The 23,627-nt window shown below is 42.1% G+C and overlaps 1 protein-coding gene across 1 annotated transcript; it reads left to right on the forward strand.

Annotated features, from left to right (window-relative positions):
- Positions 1–7,216: 7,216 nt before the first annotated feature.
- On the forward strand, positions 7,217–22,228 carry pcca (propionyl-CoA carboxylase subunit alpha). The gene is made up of 23 exons (XM_071481606.1): positions 7,217–7,365; positions 10,386–10,460; positions 10,610–10,657; positions 10,838–10,906; positions 11,273–11,386; positions 12,143–12,196; positions 12,478–12,609; positions 13,088–13,124; positions 13,672–13,750; positions 14,614–14,716; positions 14,863–14,957; positions 16,070–16,220; positions 17,089–17,232; positions 17,578–17,652; positions 17,891–17,959; positions 18,131–18,206; positions 18,290–18,503; positions 19,406–19,508; positions 19,795–19,893; positions 19,994–20,047; positions 20,596–20,736; positions 21,239–21,316; positions 21,549–22,228. The coding sequence occupies exons 1-23, from the start codon at positions 7,312–7,314 to the stop codon at positions 21,615–21,617; spliced, it is 2,133 nt and encodes a 710-aa protein (XP_071337707.1). The 5' UTR covers positions 7,217–7,311; the 3' UTR covers positions 21,618–22,228.
- Positions 22,229–23,627: the final 1,399 nt, after the last annotated feature.

A 23,627-nucleotide genomic window follows, 5' to 3' on the forward strand; every position in this document is an offset into this window, starting at 1 on the left:
CCCTGCTGATCAGATCTATCATCACTGCTCTGCTGACCATCTTCTGGTATATAAGGTGGAAAATTATCTCCATCAATTGTTGGATCATCAACATGTGACAATTTAATGATCAGCAATGAAGTCAGATGATTGTAGGAGCTGAATGAAATGTCCAGTGTGACAAAGTCCAAGATATGGAGCCAAACTGAATCACATTAAAGGCTTCAATTGAATTTTAAAAAATCAGACACCTTTATATTGCCATCTACATGGAAACTGAAGTCACCTTCTATAATTACTTTGTCATATTAAAACCACAACAGCAATACAATCTTAAAAATAAGGATGACAGCCAGAAGCTGGAGAGAGAAAGATTTTGTCTCCATCTCTTACACTAGGATTAAATTTGGACATTCACAGCTGATATGGATGGGAGGAACAAATCCAGCAACAGACTGGTGCAGTGAACATATGGTTTTAACTGAGGGGCTATTGTCACTGTATTTCTGACCGTATAGACATTTCAAGATTTCAATATTTAGGGGAGACCGGGGCTTGTTGTCACACTTTTTACACTCTTATATATTTCTTGGAATCAATACATCATATATTAAAAAAATGTGTACCAGATGAAAGACCAAAGTCTCAGGTATATATTTTGTATTCATGTCATATTCATATCTTGTGTCAGTGCAGAGTTATAAGCAATCAAATAGAGATTGTGAACATGTGACAAGTTGCCCCACCAACGGGTAAGTTGTCACACTGTATGGGGTAAGATGTCACACTAGATTTTGCACTTAATAAAACAAGGACAAAATTATTGTTGTTACTTTTTTTTTACTTGAAAGTGAATAAACCTTGACATAAAACATTATGCAACATTAAACAAGTCCTAAACTAGTCCTGGAAGATCTATTTTAAAAAAACTAAAACAAAACCTGACCTCACTAGTCAGACTCCTCATCTAGGTCGCAGTTCTGACATACGTACACTGATTTGCCTGGGGTGCATTCTTTGTGGGTCCATCCTTTGCATATTATGCACTGCACCCAGGTTTCTCCTGGGCGGCTGTTTCCAAATGGCTCTACACAGACCAGGCACAGGTTCTCATCTTCTTCCAATGAGGAGTCATCTGGAGTTTTTCTTTTTTTACCTGCCCTCTGCTTCTTCCCTGTGCTTTGCTTCTTTGGTATTTTGGATTTGGTTGCCTTGCCTTTCTTTTTAAATAGTCTTTTTTTCCCTTGTGCCTGCCTTTCAGCTTCAAGTGCCTCATTCACAGGTGTGTCGGTGAGAATAGCAGTTTTTCTCTTTTTTCTCTGCTGGTTAACTTGTTTTCTTGGACCAGCTTTTGGGTAAGGCCTAATATCCTCTGGAGTTAATGTGTTGGTGAAGGTGGCTGGCTTGCTAGGGCCTGGAGCAGCTTGGTCAGTGCTGGGTCCTGAAATGGTTGGGTTGGTGCTGGGGCCTGGAAAAGATGGCTCAGTTTCGGAGCCTGGAATGGCTGGGTTAGTGCTTGGGCTTGGTAGAGGGCGATGTGAGACATAAGAAGGAGCAAATTCTGTCTCCAAGAACACATCCTTGTTGTAAGGCTGAATCCCTGTCGCCCGAAAGCCAGCCTGGATATTAAGAGGGGTTGCAGCCAGAGGATAGGCAGTGGCTATAATCCCAGGGATGTCATAGATGTTGAGTGTTTTACCTGGGTTGTTCCTCATCCAGGAATCAGAGACAGAGTTCACATGTTTTTTAAGCGGCCCATAAACACTTCTGTCCAAAGGCTGCAGCCTGTGCGAGCAGTGGGGTGGGAAGGACAACATGATGATGCCATTTTCTTTGGCAAAATTCAGCCCATCAATAGAAAGATTCATCAATAAAAATTCTGTTGCCATGGCGCCGCGGATGGCTGCCTCGGTGTGTTGGTGTGCACTTTTTTCGCCTTATTTTCTTTGTAAATTCAGTTTCTGCCTTGGTTTCCGGAGCTCTTTCACCAGAGAAGAGCTCATTAACATCAGAGAAACAGCTCCAGAGGATTTTTTCCACCTTTCTCGACTCACCTGTGGAATTATTGGACATTTTGGTCAGAGGTCACTGACCATTGTTCTTGCAGTGAAACGCCGGAGGAGAGGAAAACGTGCTGGTGCGCTTGCACACCGCTCCCAGGTATCTTTCTCTCCAAGGTGCGTTCACTGCCCAACAAGCTGGATGAACTTCAGCTACTGGTGCAGAAGAACAGAGACTTTTCTTCATCTGCCGTCCTGTGCTTCACGGAGACGTGGCTGTGTGGATCGATCCGGACTCTGCGCTGGAGCTGGCCGGCTTCCAGCTCTTCAGAGCGGATCGCGACACAGAGCTGTCCGGCAAAACCAAAGGTGGAGGAATCTGCTTTTATGCAAACAGTGGCTGGTGCAGAGACGTGACAGTGATCCTGCAGCACTGTTCTCCTGACCTGGAGACTTTCATCATAAACTGCAGGCCCTTCTACTCCCCCCGTGAGTTCACCTCATTCATCCTGGTCGGTGTTTACATCCCACCACAGGCCACAGCAGATACTGTGTGTGGAGCGGACCAACCCGGACTCCGTAGTTATTGTCCTTGGTGACTTTAACAAAGGGAACCTCAGTCATGAACTGCCCAAATACAGACAGTCTGTTAATTGCCCGACCAGAGAGGGGAACACTCTGGACCACTGTTACCCCACAATCAGTGGTGCTTATCACGCCGTCCCCCGGGCTGCACTGGGCCACTCTGACCATGTCATGGTCCACCTGATTCCCACATACAGGCAGAAACTAAAACTGTGTGAACCTGTTGTGAGGACATGGAAGCAGTGCAGCAGTGAAGCCATAGAGGATCTGCGGGCATGTTTGGACTGCACTGACTGGGAGGTGTTCAGGACTGCTTCCAACAGTCTGGATGAGTTCACAGAGGCTGTGACGTCATACATCAGCTTCTGTGAGGACTGCTGTATCCCATCATGCACCAGGGTGAGTTATAACAATGACAAACCCTGGTTCACAGCTAAGCTCAGTCAGCTCAGGAGGCAAAAGGAGGAAGCTTTCAGGAGTGGGGACAGGGACAAGTTTAAAGAGTCCAAGTACAGGTTTAGCAAAGCGGTGAGAGAAGCTAAACAACTGTACTCTGAGAAACTTCAGCTCCAGTTCTCAGCCAACGACTCTGCTTCTGTCTGGAAAGGGCTCAGACAGATCACTAACTACAAACCTAAACCCCCCCACTCCATTAACGACTTCCGTCTGGCCAACGATCTGAGTGAGTTCTACTGCCGCTTTGAAAGACAGTGGGACAAGCCTGACACTAACCTCCACATCAGAGCCACATCAGAACCCCCCTCCTCCCCTACCAAAGGAACGTCTCTCTCTATCCTGGAGAGAGATGTCAACAGGCTTTTTAAGAAGCAGAACCCCCGCAAAGCAGCCGGTCCTGACTCTGTCTCTCCATCATCCCTGAAGCACTGTGCTGATCAGCTGTCTCCAGTGTTCACGGACATCTTCAACACCTCACTGGAGACCTGCCACGTGCCAGCCTGCTTCAAATCCTCCACCATCATCCCTGTCCCCAAAAAACCAAGGCCCACAGGTCTAAATGACTACAGACCCATTGCCCTGACCTCTGTGGTCATGAAATCATTTGAGCGCCTTGTCCTGTCCCACCTCAAATCCATCACTGACCCACTCCTGGACCCCCTGCAGTTCGCCTACAGAGCCAACAGGTCTGTAGATGACGCCGTCAACATGGCTCTCCACTTCATCCTCCAGCACCTGGACTCCTCAGGGACCTATGCCAGGATCCTGTTTGTGGACTTCAGCTCTGCCTTCAACACCATCATCCCGGCTCTGCTGCAGGACAAGCTCTCCCAGCTGAGCGTGCCTGACTCCACCTGCAGGTGGATCACCGACTTCCTGTCTGACAGGAGGCAGCACGTGAAGCTAGGAAAGCACGTGTCTGACTCCCAGACCATCAGCACTGGATCCCCACAAGGCTGCGTTCTTTCTCCTCTGCTCTTCTCCCTGTACACCAACACCTGCACCTCCAGCCATCAGTCTGTCAAGCTCCTGAAGTTTGCAGACGACACCACTCTCATTGGACTCATCTCTGATGGCGATGAGTCTGCCTACAGGTGGGAGACTGACCGTCTGGTGACCTGGTGCAGGCAGAACAACCTAGAGCTAAACGCTCTGAAGACAGTGGAGCATTTCCGCTTCTTGGGAACCACAATCACAGAGGATCTCAAATGGGAGCTGAACATCAGCTCCCTCATCAAAAAAGCTCAGCAGAGGATGTATTTCCTGAGGCAGTTGAAGAAGTTCAACCTGCGAAGGACTATGATGGTGAACTTCTACACCTCCATCATTGAGTCCATCCTCACCTCCTCCATCACCATCTGGTACGCTGCTGCCACGGAGAGGGACAAAAGCAGACTGCAGTGTATCATCCACTCTGCTGAGAAGGTGATTGGCTGCAATCTACCATGCCTCCAGGACCTGTACGCCTCAAGGACTCTGAGGCGTGCAAGGAAGATTGTAGCTGACTCCTCCCACCCTGGACACAAACTCTTTGTGACACTCCCCTCTGGCAGGAGGCTGCGGTCCTTCAGGACCAAAACCTCTCGCCACAAAAATAGGCTAGAGAGCCCCACTGTCACTGATCCCCCTGATCCTCAATTGCACCAATCACCAGAAAAAATTCCTTGTATATGAAAACATACTTGGCAATAAAACTGATTCTGATTCTGATTCTGAAAGATGTGAGCAGTGGTTGTCCAGAAGGAGTAAGCAGGGCTTCTCCTTTGAGCACTTGGCATGTTCATGTAAGTTGTCACATGTGACAACTTACCCCCAGATGACTGAGACAAGTTGCCCCAAACTACCATGTTTGCTAATGCTAGCTCTACAGTCATGGAAAAAATTATTAGACCACCCTTGTTTTCTTCAATTTCTTGTTTATTTTAATGCCTGGTATCACTAAAGGTATATTACCTGAAGAATACAATGAACATGACTAAAATGCAGCTAATTACAAAATACTTTATGTCCTATTTGAAATGCTTAAGGTGAATTGTATTCCCAGGGCATATAAGAGGCCATTTCATGTCATCAGCAGCATTGCACAGGGACCTTAAAAATGAGTGGGCACTGTCAAGACATGTGACTTGTTCGGCAAGGACAGTTCGAAACCGACTTCTTGAAGCTTGTCTGAAGTCACACAGGGCACGGAAGATGCCCTACATCAACGAAAGGCAGCGGAAGGCCCGGTTACTCTTTGCTAGGGATCACAAGGATTGGACCGTTGATGACTGGGCTTAGGTTCTCTTCAGTGATGAATCCAATTTTGAATTGATGCCCACTCCAGCCAACTTACTGGTTAGGAGGAAGCCTGGAGAAGCCTACAAACCAGACTGTCTTGCCCCTACAGTAAAACATGGGGGTGGATCAGTGATGATCTGGGGTTGTTTCAGTATGGGTGGCACAGGGCAAATGCAATTGTGTGAAGGGCGAATGAACCAGGTCATGTACAGGGCTACTCTTGAAAACAGTCTTCTTCCATCAGCTGGAAAACTCTTTCCTGCCTTGAACGACTGGATTTTCCAACAAGACAATGCCCCTTGCCACACGGCAAGGTCAGTTAAAGCCTGGATGGAGAACCAAACATTCGAACCATGCCTTGGCCTGCTCAATCACCAGATCTGAATCCAATGGAAAACCTGTGGAAAATCATCAAACTCAAAAACCACAAGCCCAAAAACAAAGCAAATTTGTTTGAATTTGTGCAACAGGAATGGGCTGCTGTGACAGCAGAACAATGTCAGAAGCTGGTGGAGAGCATGCCAAGACGCATGGCTGCAGTCATCAAAAACAATGGTTATGCAATCAAGTACTAACTCCTGTGTGTATCATGTGACTAAAAGAGGCAGGAAAGAAAACATAGAATGCCTAAAAGCACTGTTTTTGGTAGTACAATGCCATAGCTATTGATGCTAGAACTTAAGTGATTTTGGTTATTATCAAGAAAACATGGGAAATGGCTAGATATCAGCTCTTAAATTAAACTCTTATGAGCTATTTTTGTTGTTATCTTTATATTTGTCCAAACAAATGTACCTTTAGTTGTACCAGGCATTAAAATGATCAAGAAATTGAAGAAAACAAGGGTGGTCTAATAATTTTTTCCATGACTGTATCTTAAAGTTAGCTTAACACAGAACAATGACTGAGGTATGACAGGATGCCTTAATCTCTTCTCTAACAAGTCCACATGTATCACTGCTAGGATATTTATCTGAAAGAAGCTTCATTTTAAATATATAAAGTTAACATTTTTTACTTTGGGTTGTGGAAAATGGTTAATTGGTGCTCATCTCAACTTACAATGTGTTGTTCTCTTCTCACACAGGACATGAGACCTGACCATGTAGAGGAAGAAAACTAGTATTCCACTTTTTAGTTGCCCCCTCTGATGAAGAAGATAATTGCAATGTGACAACTTACCCGTGTGACAACAAGCCCCGGTCTCCCCTATGTATATTGATAACATATGCACTTTTTGTAAGACTGTATAAGAAAGCGTAACTCATTTGTTCTATGGTTGCTCATATTGTGTTAAATTCTGGAAAGACTTTGAAAGTCACCTATCAGGCAAAACAACACGTTTATCAAATATTTTCACCTATTTTGAACGTTAAGATATATATATATATATATATATATATATACAATATTGTCAACCTCCTGACATTACTAGGGAAATGTTATATTCATAGAGCTTCTTCTTCTTAAGGCAAATCCTTCATTTAAGATGTTTCTTATTGATCTTGAACGCTACTTTGAATCTATCAAATTTGTAACAAACAAGAAATCCATGTTAGCAGTTAATATATATCCTGAAATGTATGTCTGAGGAAGTCTGTCACTCAAATTATATATTGATTCTTTTTTCTTTTTTCTACTGAAATTTGTTTTTATTTATGAACTGATATGTCTGAATGTTTGTAAAATGTTTCTGAAATGTGTTCAATGTTAAATGAATTCAATAATAATAAAAAAAGACATTGTGATCTACTACAGCGGCCTCAGTAACTCAGTGAACCTTGAATGTACTTAGTGACGATATAATCACTTGTTGTCCTGTTTCCTTCTACAATAGTTTTAAAACAGCGTGTCACGTTTCGAATGTTTTGTAAATGTGAATAATGCAGCTTTTCAATAAAGTTGAGATGAAAAAAAATGAATCGAGTTGACGCCTCACTCTCCACCACTCAGGTCTCCGTAAAGCTAAACGTCATCACGTCGTGGTGGTTGACCGTCACAGTGGGCCAACATGGCGGCGCACAGTCTCTCTCCGTCTCTGACCAGGCTGCTGTTCGCGGTAAAGGTAGGTCGAGCACAGACTCTGCAGAGCGGGAGCTCTCCTCCATATAACCGGCAAAACTGCACACGCTCATTGTCCCGTGTGCTCCCGACGAGCAAGGTCCGATACCTCCGTGTAGGGTTAACCCGGACACCGAGCCTCCTCCCAGGAGACGAGCGGAAAGAAACACCTGGTTAAAGGTGTAGGAAAGGCTGTTGTCTAGAGCCTGTCAAAATCAGCGTGTGTTTCTTAGCTCTGACTAGAGAGTGAGTCAGGTGTAGCTTTGACGTCATCTCAGAGAGTGAGTCAGGTGTAGCTTAGGCTAAAGTGTCCTCCACAGGGATGAGAGGTCGTTAAGTAATACCTGTTTATCATCAGTTTATCATCAGTTTAATATCAGTTTATCATCAGTTCATCATCAGTTTAATATCAGTTTATCATCAGTTTATCATCAGTTTAATATCAGTTTATCATCAGTTTATCATCAGTTTAACATCAGTTTATCATCAGTTTAACATCAGTTTATCATCAGTTTATCATCAGTTTATCATCAGTTTATCATCAGTTTAATATCAGTTTAATATCAGTTTATCATCAGTTTATCATCAGTTTATCATCAGTTTAATATCAGTTTATCATCAGTTTATCATCAGTTTAACATCAGTTTATCATCAGTTTATCATCAGTTTAATATCAGTTTAATATCAGTTTAACATCAGTTTATCATCAGTTTATCATCAGTTTATCATCAGTTTAATATCAGTTTAATATCAGTTTATCATCAGTTTATCATCAGTTTATCATCAGTTTAATATCAGTTTATCATCAGTTTATCATCAGTTTAACATCAGTTTATCATCAGTTTATCATCAGTTTAATATCAGTTTAACATCAGTTTATCATCAGTTTATCATCAGTTTATCATCAGTTTATCATCAGTTTAATATCAGTTTATCATCAGTTTATCATCAGTTTAACATCAGTTTATCATCTGTTTATCATCAGTTTATCATCAGTTTAATATCAGTTTATCATCAGTTTATCATCAGTTTAACATCAGTTTATCATCAGTTTATCATCAGTTTAATATCAGTTTATCATCAGTTTAATATCAGTTTATCATCAGTTTAACATCAGTTTATCATCAGTTTATCATCAGTTTATCATCAGTTTAATATCAGTTTATCATCAGTTTAACATCAGTTTATCATCAGTTTATCATCAGTTTATCATCAGTTTATCATCAGTTTAATATCAGTTTAATATCAGTTTAACATCAGTTTATCATCAGTTTATCATCAGTTTATCATCAGTTTAATATCAGTTTAATATCAGTTTATCATCAGTTTATCATCAGTTTATCATCAGTTTAATATCAGTTTATCATCAGTTTATCATCAGTTTAATATCAGTTTATCATCAGTTTATCATCAGTTTAACATCAGTTTATCATCAGTTTATCATCAGTTTAATATCAGTTTATCATCAGTTTAACATCAGTTTATCATCAGTTTATCATCAGTTTATCATCAGTTTAATATCAGTTTAATATCAGTTTATCATCAGTTTATCATCAGTTTATCATCAGTTTAATATCAGTTTATCATCAGTTTATCATCAGTTTAACATCAGTTTATCATCAGTTTATCATCAGTTTAATATCAGTTTAATATCAGTTTAACATCAGTTTATCATCAGTTTATCATCAGTTTAATATCAGTTTAATATCAGTTTAATATCAGTTTATCATCAGTTTATCATCAGTTTATCATCAGTTTAATATCAGTTTATCATCAGTTTATCATCAGTTTAACATCAGTTTATCATCTGTTTATCATCAGTTTATCATCAGTTTAATATCAGTTTATCATCAGTTTATCATCAGTTTAACATCAGTTTATCATCAGTTTATCATCAGTTTAATATCAGTTTATCATCAGTTTAACATCAGTTTATCATCAGTTTAACATCAGTTTAACATCAGTTTATCATCAGTTTAACATCAGTTTAACATCAGTTTATCATCAGTTTATCATCAGTTTAACATCAGTTTAACATCAGTTTATCATCAGTTTATCATCAGTTTAATATCAGTTTATCATCAGTTTAACATCAGTTTATCATCAGTTTAACATCAGTTTAACATCAGTTTATCATCAGTTTAACATCAGTTTATCATCAGTTTAACATCAGTTTAACATCAGTTTATCATCAGTTTAACATCAGTTTAACATCAGTTTATCATCAGTTTATCATCAGTTTAACATCAGTTTAACATCAGTTTATCATCAGTTTATCATCAGTTTAATATCAGTTTATCATCAGTTTAACATCAGTTTATCATCAGTTTAACATCAGTTTATCATCAGTTTAACATCAGTTTAACATCAGTTTATCATCAGTTTAACATCAGTTTATCATCAGTTTAATATCAGTTTATCATCAGTTTAATATCAGTTTAATATCAGTTTAACATCAGTGTAACAGCTCATCACTAACTGTTAAATTCCAGGTGTCAGTTTAATTCACTGATCCACCTGAAGCTCATTGAGCTGTTCATTATTAACTAAGGACACGATCAGCTGATCATACATGAACTCATTAAATCCAATTTAAAGACTGTAGCTGTGTTTCTCTTAGTTAGAGAAACATCAGTGAAGTCATTTTTGTCCAGGCCAGTTTTATTAGTTTGTTTTTTTAAATGATTCTGTTGAACCACAATTCAGAAGCAATGTCTGATTTTCATTAGTTAATTTTCAGTAATTTTTTATGTACTATTCCTTTTGTCAGATTTGAGTTATTTCAGTGACCATTGTGGGTTTTTCTTTCTTTAACGGAATGGTACCAACAATTTTGTCTACATGTGTATTTTGTATTTAACCAGAAACTCATGTCAGTCTGAATCTGCTGAACATGTAAGTGGTTTATATAAATCTATGGAACCTCACAGACCTAATACTGTGTTTGTGTGTTTGTGTGTGTTTGTGTGTGTGTGTGTGTGTGTGTGTGTGTGTGTGTGTGTGTGTGTGTGTGTGTGTTTGCAGTATGCCTCACTCCAGTCCAGATGCTGTGCTGTGCACAGCAGGGTTCAGTACTCGACCGTCAGCCCCAGTGAAAAGGTAAACACAGCTTCACTGTGATTTATGACGGACTCCGAAACTAAATGCTCCCAAGTCAGTGGGTAAAGGTTGTGTTGTCACTCAGAGTGAAGAACGTCCTTGTTGTGTCAATGATAAACCTGCTAATCTGTCGCTGTTTCCCTCCACAGACCTTTGATAAGATCCTCATCGCTAACAGAGGAGAGATTGCTTGCAGAGTAAGATACGTGGTGTAAATGAAACACACACAGTCACTGCAGCTCCACCTCACACCACCACATTGCTATCAGAGCCACAGACTTCACTGATATCATTAACAGTACATTTAAACCCTAAGCAGTCACCAGCAGCCATCCAAACCCTCCACAGTGTTGTAATTATCAGCGTTTCTCCATCAGGTGATCAAGACCTGTAAGAAGATGGGCATCCAGACTGTAGCTGTTCACAGTGACGTGGACTCCAGCGCTGTGAGTCACCGTCTGTGTTCATTCACTGTTAAAATTGATGTTTCCCTAGACACGTCTTCTCCTGTTCACCTGTGTGTATAGTGTATCTAGTGTGTGTTAACACTGCCACACTGTCACTGTCCAACCTTGAAATGCTGATGTCACAGTGACATCAGTTCATCCGCCTCTCAGCTTCACCTGGTTCTTTTCCTGCTGAGTGTGAACGTATTAGACGTGCAGGCCTCTAACCCCGCATCAGAGAGCAGAGAGGTGCTCAACAGGTTGAGCCAGGAGTTATCTCAGTTATGTAGATGTAATCCAGTTTTCAGGATGCACAGACTGACACAGGTGACTGGACTTAACTTCCTGGTGTATGTGTGTATCTAGGTCCATGCAAAGATGGCTGATGAGGCAGTGTGTGTTGGCCCCGCCCCCACCAGTAAGAGCTACCTGAACATGGACGCCATCATGGATGCCATCAGAGCGACTGGAGCACAAGCTGTAAGTGTTAATGTACACATGGTGACAGATTAAAGGAGAGTGTCAGATGTTGATCCACCACCTGTCTCCAGATGAGATTCACTGCTCTCTCTCACCTGTGCAGAACATCACTTTGTCCACCTCTCAGTAGACCAGAGTCTCTGGTTTCTGCACCTGGACTCTCAGATGTAGATTCATCTGTGTAACGAAGGTTCATCACTGCAGCCTCAGTCCCCTGAAGAAGAGTTGCTCTTCTGTCCTTATATATCTTACTAATTTCTGACCCGGTATATTGATGTCTGTCCCATAGATCTAAGTGTCACTTTAGTCTCTGTTGCTATGGAAACACCAGTTGAACATCTCTGAACTGAAGCTCCTGCTCCTGTGATTCATTATGTTTCTCCGCTGATGTATTCAGATTTTTCTTTACTGTGTCACCGTTTGTTTAAACTGCTGTCTGTCTGCAGAAGCATTCATCATGTGGGGAGGAGCTGTTGGTGTCTTTGCATTTCTAGAATATATCCACAGTTATGATCTCAGGGTTATAGTTATGATCTCAGATCTACAGTTATAATCTCAGAGTTTGGTCTCACAGTCAAAGTTATGATCTCAGAGTTAAAGTTATGATCTCAGAGTTATAGTTATGATCTCAGATCTACAGTTATGATCTCAGAGTTACAGTTACGATTTCAGAGCTATAGTTATGATTTCAGATCTACAGTTATGATCCCGGAGTTAGAGCCATGTGTTTAAAGTTTTATTTTTTTCTCTGTAAAGGTTCATCCTGGCTATGGGTTTCTCTCCGAAAACAAAGAGTTTGCAAAGCGATTGGTGAGTAACACATAGGACCAGCTACAGTGTTTCAGTGATGATTCAGTGTGATCGGCTGTGATAGACATAGTGAATGATAGAAGTAGTAGATGGAAGAAATTGATGGATGAATAGAAATAGTAGAATACTATAATACAGACACACACTGTGTGAGTGTGCTGAGTGAGCCCAGCAGTGGGGTGAGATTTCAGCTTGTTGTTCTGTATGTATATTATTATCAGTCTGACATGAAATCTGAATTTAATGTTTCTAATGTATTTGTATTATTGTTTTGTTGCTAGGAAGCAGAGGGCGTTATGTTCATCGGCCCAGACACTCATGCTATCCAGGCAATGGGGGATAAAATTGAGAGCAAGTTAATTGCTAAGGCTGCTAAGGTCAACACCATCCCAGGATTTGATGGAGTTGTCAAGGTATGGACAAACACGCACACGCACACACGCACACACACACACAGAGTGTACGCAGCACATTGATGAGGTGACAGTTTCTTTATTAGCCGTTCTGCTGTATTCACTGTTGATTTTGAAATATTGTTTATGAACACTATTATAAACAACACCAAAGGTATGTTTACTGTTACATATACAACAATATAAAAGTTCAACGCACACATGATTAGTGAACTCTGTACAACACAGTCCTAAAGTAGACAACTGTGTTTTCTGACTGACACATTATCCACATCTCACTCCTGACAGATCCAATCAAACAACACTACACAATCACAGTTGTCAAGTTATCAAGACACACATCTGCTTCATAGCTGAGATCACAGAGACAAGGGACAGTATGCTGATTACCCACTCATCTGGGCCTGCAGGTGTAATTCACAGTATGTAAGAGACAGTTACTGTGTAGTTTAGTAACCATTATCTCTCTCTGTGTCAGACTGTGGAGGAAGCTCTGAAGATCGCTCAGGACATTGGTGAGTCATCACCTGTCTACACACTGAAGCTGAGCACTGTCACTGAGTGGGACTGAAGAATTCGTACAGCCCAACCGCATTTGTTGGTTTTCTAATGTGTCAGGACTGGGGGGACTGGGTGCTGTTCACCCATGAACAGCACTGTAATTGCTTTATGTATGTTTTTGACATCAGATTTTGACAGTGGTGGAAGAAGTGTTCAGAAGTATTCAGATCCTTTACTGAGGTAAAAGTACCAATACAACAAGTAAAAATGCCCCAGTTAAAGTCCTGGTGAAGTAAAAGTACATGCATATTAGCAGTAAGGAAAGTATATATATTGTATATATTATTATATGTGACATCATCAGATGATAGTGAAGCATCAGTGTGTCAGCATCTTGTCACCATGATAATGTTATTGACTTATTGTACAATACACTGAAATGACCTTTTTGTCTGTTGGTATCAGTGTCTCTGACAGGTGTAAACGTGTGGTCGGATTTGTGTGGTTAAACCGAGGATGAAATGTTTATCGTTGTGGTGTTTATCTTTGTGTTGTTGCTAGGCTACCCTGTGATGATCAAAGCATCTGCAGGAGGAGGAGGGAAAGGAATGAGGATAGCTTGGAATGATGAGGAGACAAGGTATCATACCTATTTATTGTCCCATCATCATTTCTTTGATAACATTTTTTATTCATGAAAACAATGTACAATGACCAGACAACGACCAGACAACGACCAGATAACAACCAAACAACCAGACAATGACCAGACAACAACCAGATGACGACCAGACAACAACCAAATGACCAGACAACAACAAGATGACCACACAACAACCAGACAAAAAGCTGAAGACAACCAGATAATAACCAGATAACAACCAGACAACGACCAGGCGATGACGAGATGACTAGACAGCGACCAGATGACAACCAGACAACAACCAAACAATGACCAGACGACAATGCTGTGAAATATCTTCAGAATAAAATTTCCCATTTTAAATACAGTCACTACTCCTGCAGCTGTAAAACATTCATTTACTAACTTAGGTGAGGAAATACAAAACAGACCGAGAAACACACACACACACACACACACATCAGAGCCTAGTTATACAAATTCAAGTCTGACACCATCTCTGACTAAAACTATGTCTCTTCACTAGTTTCAACTGTGAATTCACTGTGGCTTCAGAAGGTCTTCTCTGTTTGTGGTGTAGGTTTCATTGTGAATGGATCAAGGTGAATTTTTGCTGATCAATGTACAATCAATAACCGAAATAACGTGACAACATGTCTCTAGATTTTTTTTCAAATTTATTGAAAATCAAAAAGTGAAATCTGTATTAACAAAAGTCTTCTGACTGATTTATTTAAATTGTCCGGAACTGAACTGAACTGGACTATACCTGACTGGACTAGACTGAACTGGACTGAAGTGAAGTAAACTGTGTGTGCGTGTGTGTGCGCGTGTGCGTGTGTGCGTGTGTGCTGTCACAGGGAAGGTTTCCGGTTCTCATCCCAGGAGGCAGCTTCCAGCTTTGGAGATGACAGGCTGCTCATTGAGAAGTACATAGACAACCCCAGACACATAGAGATACAGGTAAGACACACCAGGTGTCACATAGTGGTCACTTCAGTTGTTCAGCACCATATAGAATAATGAATAAGTTAAAATAAAGACGTAAACATGAGAAGATGATCTGCCTCCTCCTCCAGAGAACCAGAGTAGTGTGTGTGCTTTCGTAGGTGCTGGCTGATAAACATGGTAACGCTCTGTGGCTGAATGAGAGGGAGTGCTCCATCCAGAGGAGGAACCAGAAAGTGGTGGAGGAGGCTCCCAGGTCAGTGAGAGGCCGAAGGTTTATTTTATATTATATTTATTTTATATTTTTTATTGATAATGTTTAAAGTTTCATGTCTGAGTTTAGCTGCATCAACATTTGTGTTGTTTTTGTTGTGTTGGTCTTTGTTTGTCTGGAGTCTCACAACAGCTGAAGCTGGTTCTGTTTACTTCTTATTTCATTGTCTGATATATGACTCAGTATTAATAACTGATGGAGATGTGTAATGACTTGTATCTTTTACTGTGTGTGGACACATCAGTGTCTGTAAAGACGACAAAGGAGAACTGTTGACAAACTGAGTGAAGTTTTCCTCAGTGTTTGATTTTTATTACATTGTTGTGAATTATTCAGAATTTATAAAATGTATAATATTCAGCTGCCACTATGAAAGAGTGGCAGGTCTCCTGTTCTACCACATCCCAAAGGGGGTCTACCCAATCCAGGTCTGGAGACTGAACTGGACTCACTGTCATGTTGATGAAACCAGTTTGTGTCATGGAGCATTATCCTGCAGGAAGTAGCCATTAGACTCTGAGATTAGATCCAGACTCTGACCCTACCATCTGCTGCCTCAGCAGATCCAGATCCATCAGACCAGGTCTTCACCCGTCCAGTGTTGGTGAGTCTGTGTCCACTGCAGCCTCAGGTTTCTGGTCTTGGTGATGGATCGGCTGTTGCAGTCCATCCACCTCCAGGTTGGACATGTTGTTTAGCTCAGAGTGGTTATCTGAGTGACCACAGCCTTTCTGTCAGCTCCAACCAGTCTGTCCATTGTCCTCTGACCTCCGACCTCTCTGATCACAAACACTCAGACCAACAGTCACGTCACGATCAGAGTCTCTGAGATTCTGATGTTTGAACTTTACCTGAAGCTCCTCACCTGGCTCTGCTGCCACATGATTGGCTGATTGGATAACTGTATAAATAAGCAGGTGTACAGGTGTTCCTAATAAAGTGCTCTGTAAGTGTATTGTGTATATGTTAGCAGCTGTACAATAATCAGCACTGAGGAAAATTTGTGAATTTTTAGTTTGTTAAATCTGTGGAGTCAGTTTGTCTCTGTTGTGTCTCTGAGGTGAGTCTCAGTGTCCAGTGTTGTGTCTCTCCAGCACTTTCCTGGACCCAGAGACTCGGAGGGCGATGGGGGAACAGGCAGTGCAGCTGGCCAAGGCTGTTCAGTACTCGTCTGCAGGCACAGTAGAGTTCCTTGTGGACTCTCAGAAGAACTTCTACTTCTTGGAGATGAACACAAGACTGCAGGTCAGTGTACAGCTGTGTGTGTGTGTGTGTGTGTGTGTGTGTGTGTGTGTGTGTGTGTGTGTGTGTGTGTGTGTGTGTGTGTGTGTGTGTGTGTGTGTGTGTGTGTGTGTGTGTGTGTGTACTTGTACTTGTACTTGTACTTGTACTTGTACTTGCACTTGCTACACAGTAAGGACCAAAAAAAGTATTTTACTAACAGAGTGAGGACCTTTTGGGAAAGTGAGGACATTTTGGCCGGTCCTCACTTTTAGAGACACCTTAAAATCACATTTTGAGGGTTAAGACTTGGTTTCAGAGTTATGGTTAGAATTAGGTTTAGGTTAAGGTTAGGGTCAGGGTTAGGTTTAGGCTCTCAGTTGTGATGGTTGAGGTTAGGGTGAGGGGCTAGGGAATGCATTATGTCAATGAGTGTCCTCACAAAGATGGAAGTACAAGTGTGTGTGTGTGTGGAGACAGAAGAGGCAGTAGAAGCAGTAGAAGCAGAGGCAGTAGAAACTGTAGAGGCAGTAGAAGCAGTAGAGACAGTAGAGGCAGTAGCAGTAGAGGCAATAGAAGCAGTAGGAGTAGAGGCAGTAGAGCCAGGAGAAGCAGCTGTCCACCATGAAGCTCATCTCACACTAAACAGAAGAAGCTGTATCAGTAAAAATAACTAAAGGTCTACTTACAGGCTTTTTCCAGAGCCCTTGCCCACAGGTCACAGTCTTCATCAGTTTGACTCAGCCATCTGAAACCATCTCCATGACAACTGAACAAACTCCACCTGCTGATGACGACCCTAAGATGAAGCTGAAATGCCTGGAAAAGGCCAGTAAGAGTTCCTTGAGTTCTGCAGAAACCTCTATCTTCTCTGTTTAACCTTTGATCCCAGGTGGAACATCCAATCACAGAGTGCATCACTGGCCTGGACCTGGTGGAGCAGATGATCCGGGTCGCCAAGGGTTACAGACTGCAGCACAAACAGGAAGACATCCCAATAAATGGCTGGGCCATCGAGAGTCGCGTCTATGCTGAGGTGTGTGTGTGTGTGTGTGTGTGTGTGTGTGTGTGTGTGTGTTTGTTTGTGTGTTTGTATGTTTGTGTGTGTGTGTGTGTGTGTGTGTGTGTGTGTGTGTACATACGTAAGAACAGGATCAGTGGAGGTGGTGGTTTTCCTCTCATCTCCTGAGCTTCTCTCTCCTCAGCCATAATGATGTGCTGCTGTTGATGATTAACTGAAGTTACTGATCAACCATTGTCCCGGTGACAGTGACAGAAAATAATGTATCTACATATTGTATCAGTGTAGTTTGTTGCGACAGTTAAGCATTTTAACTTAAGTTTTAAACGTCTGAACCCCTGAGTCTGTTCTCTTCTTCAGGATCCTTACAAGTCTTTTGGTCTTCCCTCCATTGGACGGTTGTCTCAATACCAAGAGCCAGGCCACCTCAGCAATGTAAGTGTGTGTGTGAGTGTGAGAGACAGAGAGACAGAGACGTGAGTCTTAAAGATTCATCAGACAAGATAAGACAAAAAAAAGATGTTTGTAACACTGACCCTTGTCATCAGTCTCCATCTTAATTAGAATGTCAGCCTCAGATGCTGTATTCTGGACCTGAATCTTGTCCTGGACCTGAATCTTGTCCTCACACTGAGGGACTGAACCTTGTCTCATCCGTCCCTCACTCTGTCAGGTCCGTGTGGACAGCGGCATCCAGGAAGGCAGTGACATCAGCATCTACTACGACCCCATGATCTCTAAGGTTGGTCTCATAATTTTTAGATGTCGCAGCTCCGCAGGGTGTGTGTGTGTGTGTGTGTGTGTGTGTGTGTGTGTGTGTGTGTGTGTGTGTGTGTGTGTGTGTGTGTGTGAGTGTGAGTGTGAGTGTGTGAGTGTGTGTGAGAGAGATAAGCTCCTGTGGTCTCTGTTGTAGCTGGTGACATATGGAGTGACGCGAGCTGAGGCCCTGGCCCGGATGGAGGACGCTCTGGATAACTACGTCATCAGAGGTACACCAAAGATTTTCACACTGAGCATTAGATAAGACTCAAGTTTATCTTTTTGTGATGAAGTGTGTGCGTCTTCTCTTCAGGTGTGACCCACAACATTCCCCTCCTCCGGGAAATCATCACCCACCCTCGCTTCATCTCTGGTGACATCAGCACCAACTTCCTGCCGGAGGTTTATCCAGACGGCTTCAAGGGTCACCAGCTGGAGACGGACAGACGCAGGGAGCTGCTGGCCTCGGCGGCAGCGCTATACGTCACAGCACAGCTCCGGTCACAGAAGGTCCTGGGTGCCCTGAGGTGAGGGCCACAGGGATGTGGTCTGCTCCACACCGTCTCCACCATCAGTTCATCATCATCAATCACAGACAAAGACTTTTGATTATCAACATATGGGTAATTCTGTGTCAAATCATCACACTTTTGGACCTCACTGTCATAGATTTTAATGAAACCCAACATGCTGATTTGGTCAAATGAGAAACCCATGGAACTGAAATTGCATGTGTCTTGGATCAATATTAAGGGAGATTTAAAATAACAAAGTCTGAACTTATTGGGGGGGGGACTATGACTTTGACTGGCTATGTCTCCCTTCATATAAGCTTTTTTCCAGCTCTATATTTTGCATAAATATTGATCCAAGACACGTGCAATTTCAGTTCCGTGGGTTTCTCATATGACCAAATCAGCATGTCAGGATTCATTAAAATCTGTGACAGTGAGGTCCAAAAGTGAGATGATTTGACATGGAATCACCCAGTGAGTGTGTCTGTCTAACACATTTATTTTCGGAGCACTGTGTGTGTATGTCTCTTTTTTAACATCGAACGCAGTGCATGAGTTGCTGTGCTTCGTTAGTGGAGAGACAGCAGGGTGGGGTTTGAATCCAATCGAAACTGATCTCAGTTCTGAATCTGATCATCAAATCTGAAACTGTTCAGATTCTTTTATGTTTATTGTTCACCTTTGAAACAGACTGAAGTAAATATGAAGGGTAGGAGGACCTTCATCTATCGCTGACTCCTCATCCTCACTAATCACTCATCAGTTCACCTGATTTTACTGCTTTTTTCTTGTGTCTGTTAGACCACATTTCTCCAGCAGGTCTGAAAGATGAAGGAACATTTTGTGTTAAAATTGTAAAAAAGTAGCTCTGATGCTTTGACTCCTGTTCATACAAACTGAGCCGTATGTTGCAGAGTATCCTCCACCCCTGTGGGAGGGAGCCACTGGGACCTGTGTGTGGAGCTGGGTGAGGGCCGCCATGATGTGGAGGTCACTAAGTCAGGAAATGTTTATACTGTGAGTATCTAATGTGCATCCATCAGCAAATTAATATATCAGTCTGCACATAAATTAAATATTTTGATCTATACATATGGATCTATATATAAATTAAACATATGGATCTACAGACTGATTGAAAACAGAGTGACCTGAAGCATGAGGTGCTGCACAACAGTCTGAACCTCAGATAAGACAGAGATTAGTGATGCATAGTCTCTGTGTACATGACACCAGGATATCACTGTCTCCTGTCAATGAGTCACTGCAGCCGTCAGGACACTGAAGAACAATCTGTTTGCAGGTGGAGGTGGATGGAGGAAAGGTAGAGGTCAGTGGACAGTGGAACCTGGCCTCCCCACTGCTGCCACTCACCATCAACGGCACACACAGGATGCTACAGGTAACACACACACAGGTTTAGGTTGTAAAAGTCGTTGTCTCACAGCTCAGTCGTACAGACTGCAGACATTGTGTGGATGATGTTTTGTCTTTTGTTTTAGTGTCTGTCCAGAGACGCTTCAGGAAAGATTGTCCTGCAGTACCTGGGCACATCGGTACGTCTGCACACACACGTCATCACACAGGTTACCTGCAGGTCCCTCACAGGTCTCTGGTCCTCGTGCTGGCTAAGCTGTAGTGCAGTGTCAGCTCTCACACTCTCCACAGAGGGTTAACACAGAGAGGATGTTGGTTTACACACATCACCACTGTATGAAGACTAGATTTCTAATCTCTCAGGTAATGATTCCAGCAGCAGTGTAACATCCTTCAGGAGCTTCAGGCTTTTAATGTTATACAGGAACTGAATTTCAAAATAAATGCTTTATCAAAGACACGGGCAAGTTTATAACATGTTCACAATCCAGAACGCTGATGTGCAACAACTTACACTGCACCAGGTCTAGACCCCAGGTCCAGAGTCCCAAAACCTCAGTCCCAAACAAGACTGACTCACTGACACATAAGGATCAATCAGACTTCACACAGCTCCCCCTGGTGACACAAAAGCTGTGTTCTATTCTTCACCTGAGCAGTCATCCTCGGAACACCTGTAAACAGACCCCTCCTTCCTGTGTTTCTCATGCTCTTTATTTTAACGTAGTTTCAGGTCCGTGTTCTGTCCAAGTTGGCTGCACAGTTGAACTCCTACATGCCAGAGAAAGTTCCAGAGGACACCAGCAGCATCCTGCGTTCACCGATGCCGGGCACGATGGTGGCAGTTTCCGTCAAACCTGGAGACACGGTAACACATCCGATTTGTAGAGGTTTACAACGTACTCGCACATAAGACCTACAGCAAGTCTTACATCACTGGTGGGTGTGTGAGTAGGAGCTGAATGAAGAGATAATCATCACACATTATACATTATACTTAACACTTAGACAATTAAAAAAAAAAGAGAAAAAAAAGTCTCCAGAATTGTATTATTTCCACCCACTTCACTGGATGTTAGAGGGGAGACTTAACAAACCCACAGGGTGGACTGCGTCTGTGTCTCGATGCCTTTAGTTCAAATGAAAGGGTTTCTTGATGCTACAACGTACAACGTACAAGAGTTTTGGGCCGGTCACTCTGATTGAATGTGACAGTGATCCGGGTTCATTAAGAAACCCACCTCACCACTGTGAAACGCCCTCTGCAGGAACCAGAGTTAGTTTTTTTCCTGTGCTGAAAGACGAGCTGCAAACATCACCGGTGAACTTTAATTGTTCTTACGTCTCTGGTCGTGTGTGTGTGTTTGTAGGTTGCAGAAGGTCAGGAGATCTGTGTTATTGAAGCCATGAAGATGCAGAACAGTTTGACTGCTGTCAGGCAAGCAAAGGTAACAGTATGAAATACTGACAGTGGTGCTGCTGTCATTAACCCCCACGAGACCTGTGCATGCTCACTGATGAGTATAACAGAAGACTGGTTGGTGCAGCTATTAGATTATAATTCATGTTGGAAACAGATTAGACACATTAAACTGAAACAAGTAAAGTAATGCAGCATGTTCTTCTTGTTCTGTCGGAGCCTTCAGTTTTCTTTTTGTGTGTGTGTGTGTGTCCTTACAGGTCAAAAGTGTCCACTGTAAGCCAGGGGAGACAGTGGGAGAGGGAGACCTGCTGGTAGAGCTTGAATAAAATAGAGCCTTTGACCTTTGACCTATGACATCAGTACCAGGATGAGCCTTACTCCCCTCCGTGTCCACACAGGAGGACCCACAGACTGGACAGTAACAGAGGGTTGATTTGTTTTGCCTGTTGTCGGCCTCCACTGTGCTCCACACCAGTTTAGTTTCCCTGATGGTGACTCAAAGCGAAGCTGTATCAGCAGTGCTAAACCGTCTCCTCCAGGTGTTAGACTCCTTCATGTTGTGTGTTTTCTAGACCTGATTGTTAGTTTGTGTTGAAGGGTCAGTTCACCCACATCACAAAAAATTATTTACTCACTTTACCCCTGTCTGTCTGGCCTTTTGGTTTACCTGCCACTCCAATACAATGGCAGGGCGTGGACCTTTGGTTGATAAACTGCTGCTAAATTTTGTATTTTTCCAGAGATTAGAGCACCAAAAGGAAAATTCTCTTCACCTCTGTTGTGCTGCAGTGGAGCAGAAATCTTAGACTCAAATCCTCATCAAAGAAAACCATAGGGTTGGTGTAGATTGATACCACGTAAGGTAAAAATGTCTGTAATGGTTGAACTGACACTAAAAGACACTCTACATACAATAAAGAGCGCTTTCTTTTCCACATTCATGAACTTTGGTCTGACTTCATCAGAAACAACAGGTAAAATAAGAAAAGAGATGGTACAGTGTGACCAATGGAGGACATGGTGTTTATGTGAATGTCTGTTTTCATTATGTTAGTCTATATAGACCCACAGTATATCGAACTGCCCTTTCTCTCTAAGATCCTTAAGAAAGCAGTTGTCACTCAGTTGTGACTTCCTACAGAACAACAGTTTAGTTGAGGATCTTCAGTCAGGATTTAGATGCATCGCTGCTCAGACAGTGCTGAAAGTTACAAATGACCTTCTAATTGCATCAGACAAAGGATTTGTCTCTGTACTTGTTAGATCTTAGTGCTGCATTTGAGACTTCTGACCACCACATCTTATCACTGACACAAACATCATTAAAGGAACCTCGCTAAGTTGGTTTAAGTCCTGTTCATTTCAGTTTGTACACATTTATGATAAATTCTCCATGTGTGGAATTCCACACTGTTCTGTGCTTGGACAAATTCTGTTCACCTCAGGTCTATTCATAAGTTTCCTCTAGACAATTATTAGGAAACACTCCACAACTTTCATTTATTTTGCAGACAATACACAATTATATTTATCAGTGAAGCCTGATGTCAGCTAAACATCAAGTTTACCTCAAGGATAGATGTGGAGTGGACGCGCTGCCTCTAATAAAGACTGAGGCTGGGGTAAATAACGGCCTGCCTCTAATAAAGACTGAAGCTGAGCTCTGTGTGAGAGACACAATAAGAAAGATATTCTGTCATTTGTAACTTTCTCTCTCCATGCACATGCTAGATCAAATTATATTTCTTTGCATTGAATATTGTATAGTTAATGTGTGTGTCCTTAAACCATCAATATACTTTCTAAATAACAATGATTCTGATTCTCTACAGTCACTGGTCAGGTTCACTCATCAGTCAGCTGACCGAACACGATGATGTGAATCAACTCTCACATGAAGTGAAGACGTATTTATTCCTGACTTGTTAAAGATGTGGTGTGTACTGCTGGGTTGTGAGGGACAATGAGATTTCAGGCTGTCCAGTCTCTTGTCTCTCTTGAACCTCTGCAGAATTTCCTTCTCAACTGATGTCACACATTTCTCAATACTGTATTCACTTCTCTTTTTTCAAGTCTTCACACAGTCAGCACTATGAGGTGATAACTTTTCATTTACCATTTACGATAAAATTTCATATTTTAACTTCTTCTGTGTTTTATCTTAAGTGTTGATCTCCATCAGAAGATATATTTGTGGTTTTAAGAACCAAAAACCATCTCAGTGTAGTTTTACATCTCCTCTCTCAGGCTTCTCTCTGGAGCTCTAGTAACAACAGGTCAGTCAGCCAATCAAAAGAGAGGAACTTCTCTTCTGATTGGCTAACATTTGGTTTGCC

The sequence above is a fragment of the Trachinotus anak genome, unplaced genomic scaffold, assembly GCF_046630095.1.
Source record: "Trachinotus anak isolate AG129_WGS33_773 ecotype Australia unplaced genomic scaffold, CSIRO_AGI_Tana_v1 ptg000007l, whole genome shotgun sequence".
Lineage (NCBI taxonomy): Eukaryota > Metazoa > Chordata > Actinopteri > Carangiformes > Carangidae > Trachinotus > Trachinotus anak.

Coding starts and splice junctions, on each gene's coding strand:
- pcca (XM_071481606.1), top strand. CDS start 7,312: ATGGCGGCGCACAGTCTCTCTCCGTCTCTGACCAGGCTGCTGTTCGCG. Junction 10,461..10,609: donor CCGTCAGCCCCAGTGAAAAG/GTAAACACAGCT, acceptor TTCCCTCCACAG/ACCTTTGATAAGATCCTCAT. Junction 19,509..19,794: donor AGTCAGGAAATGTTTATACT/GTGAGTATCTAA, acceptor ATCTGTTTGCAG/GTGGAGGTGGATGGAGGAAA.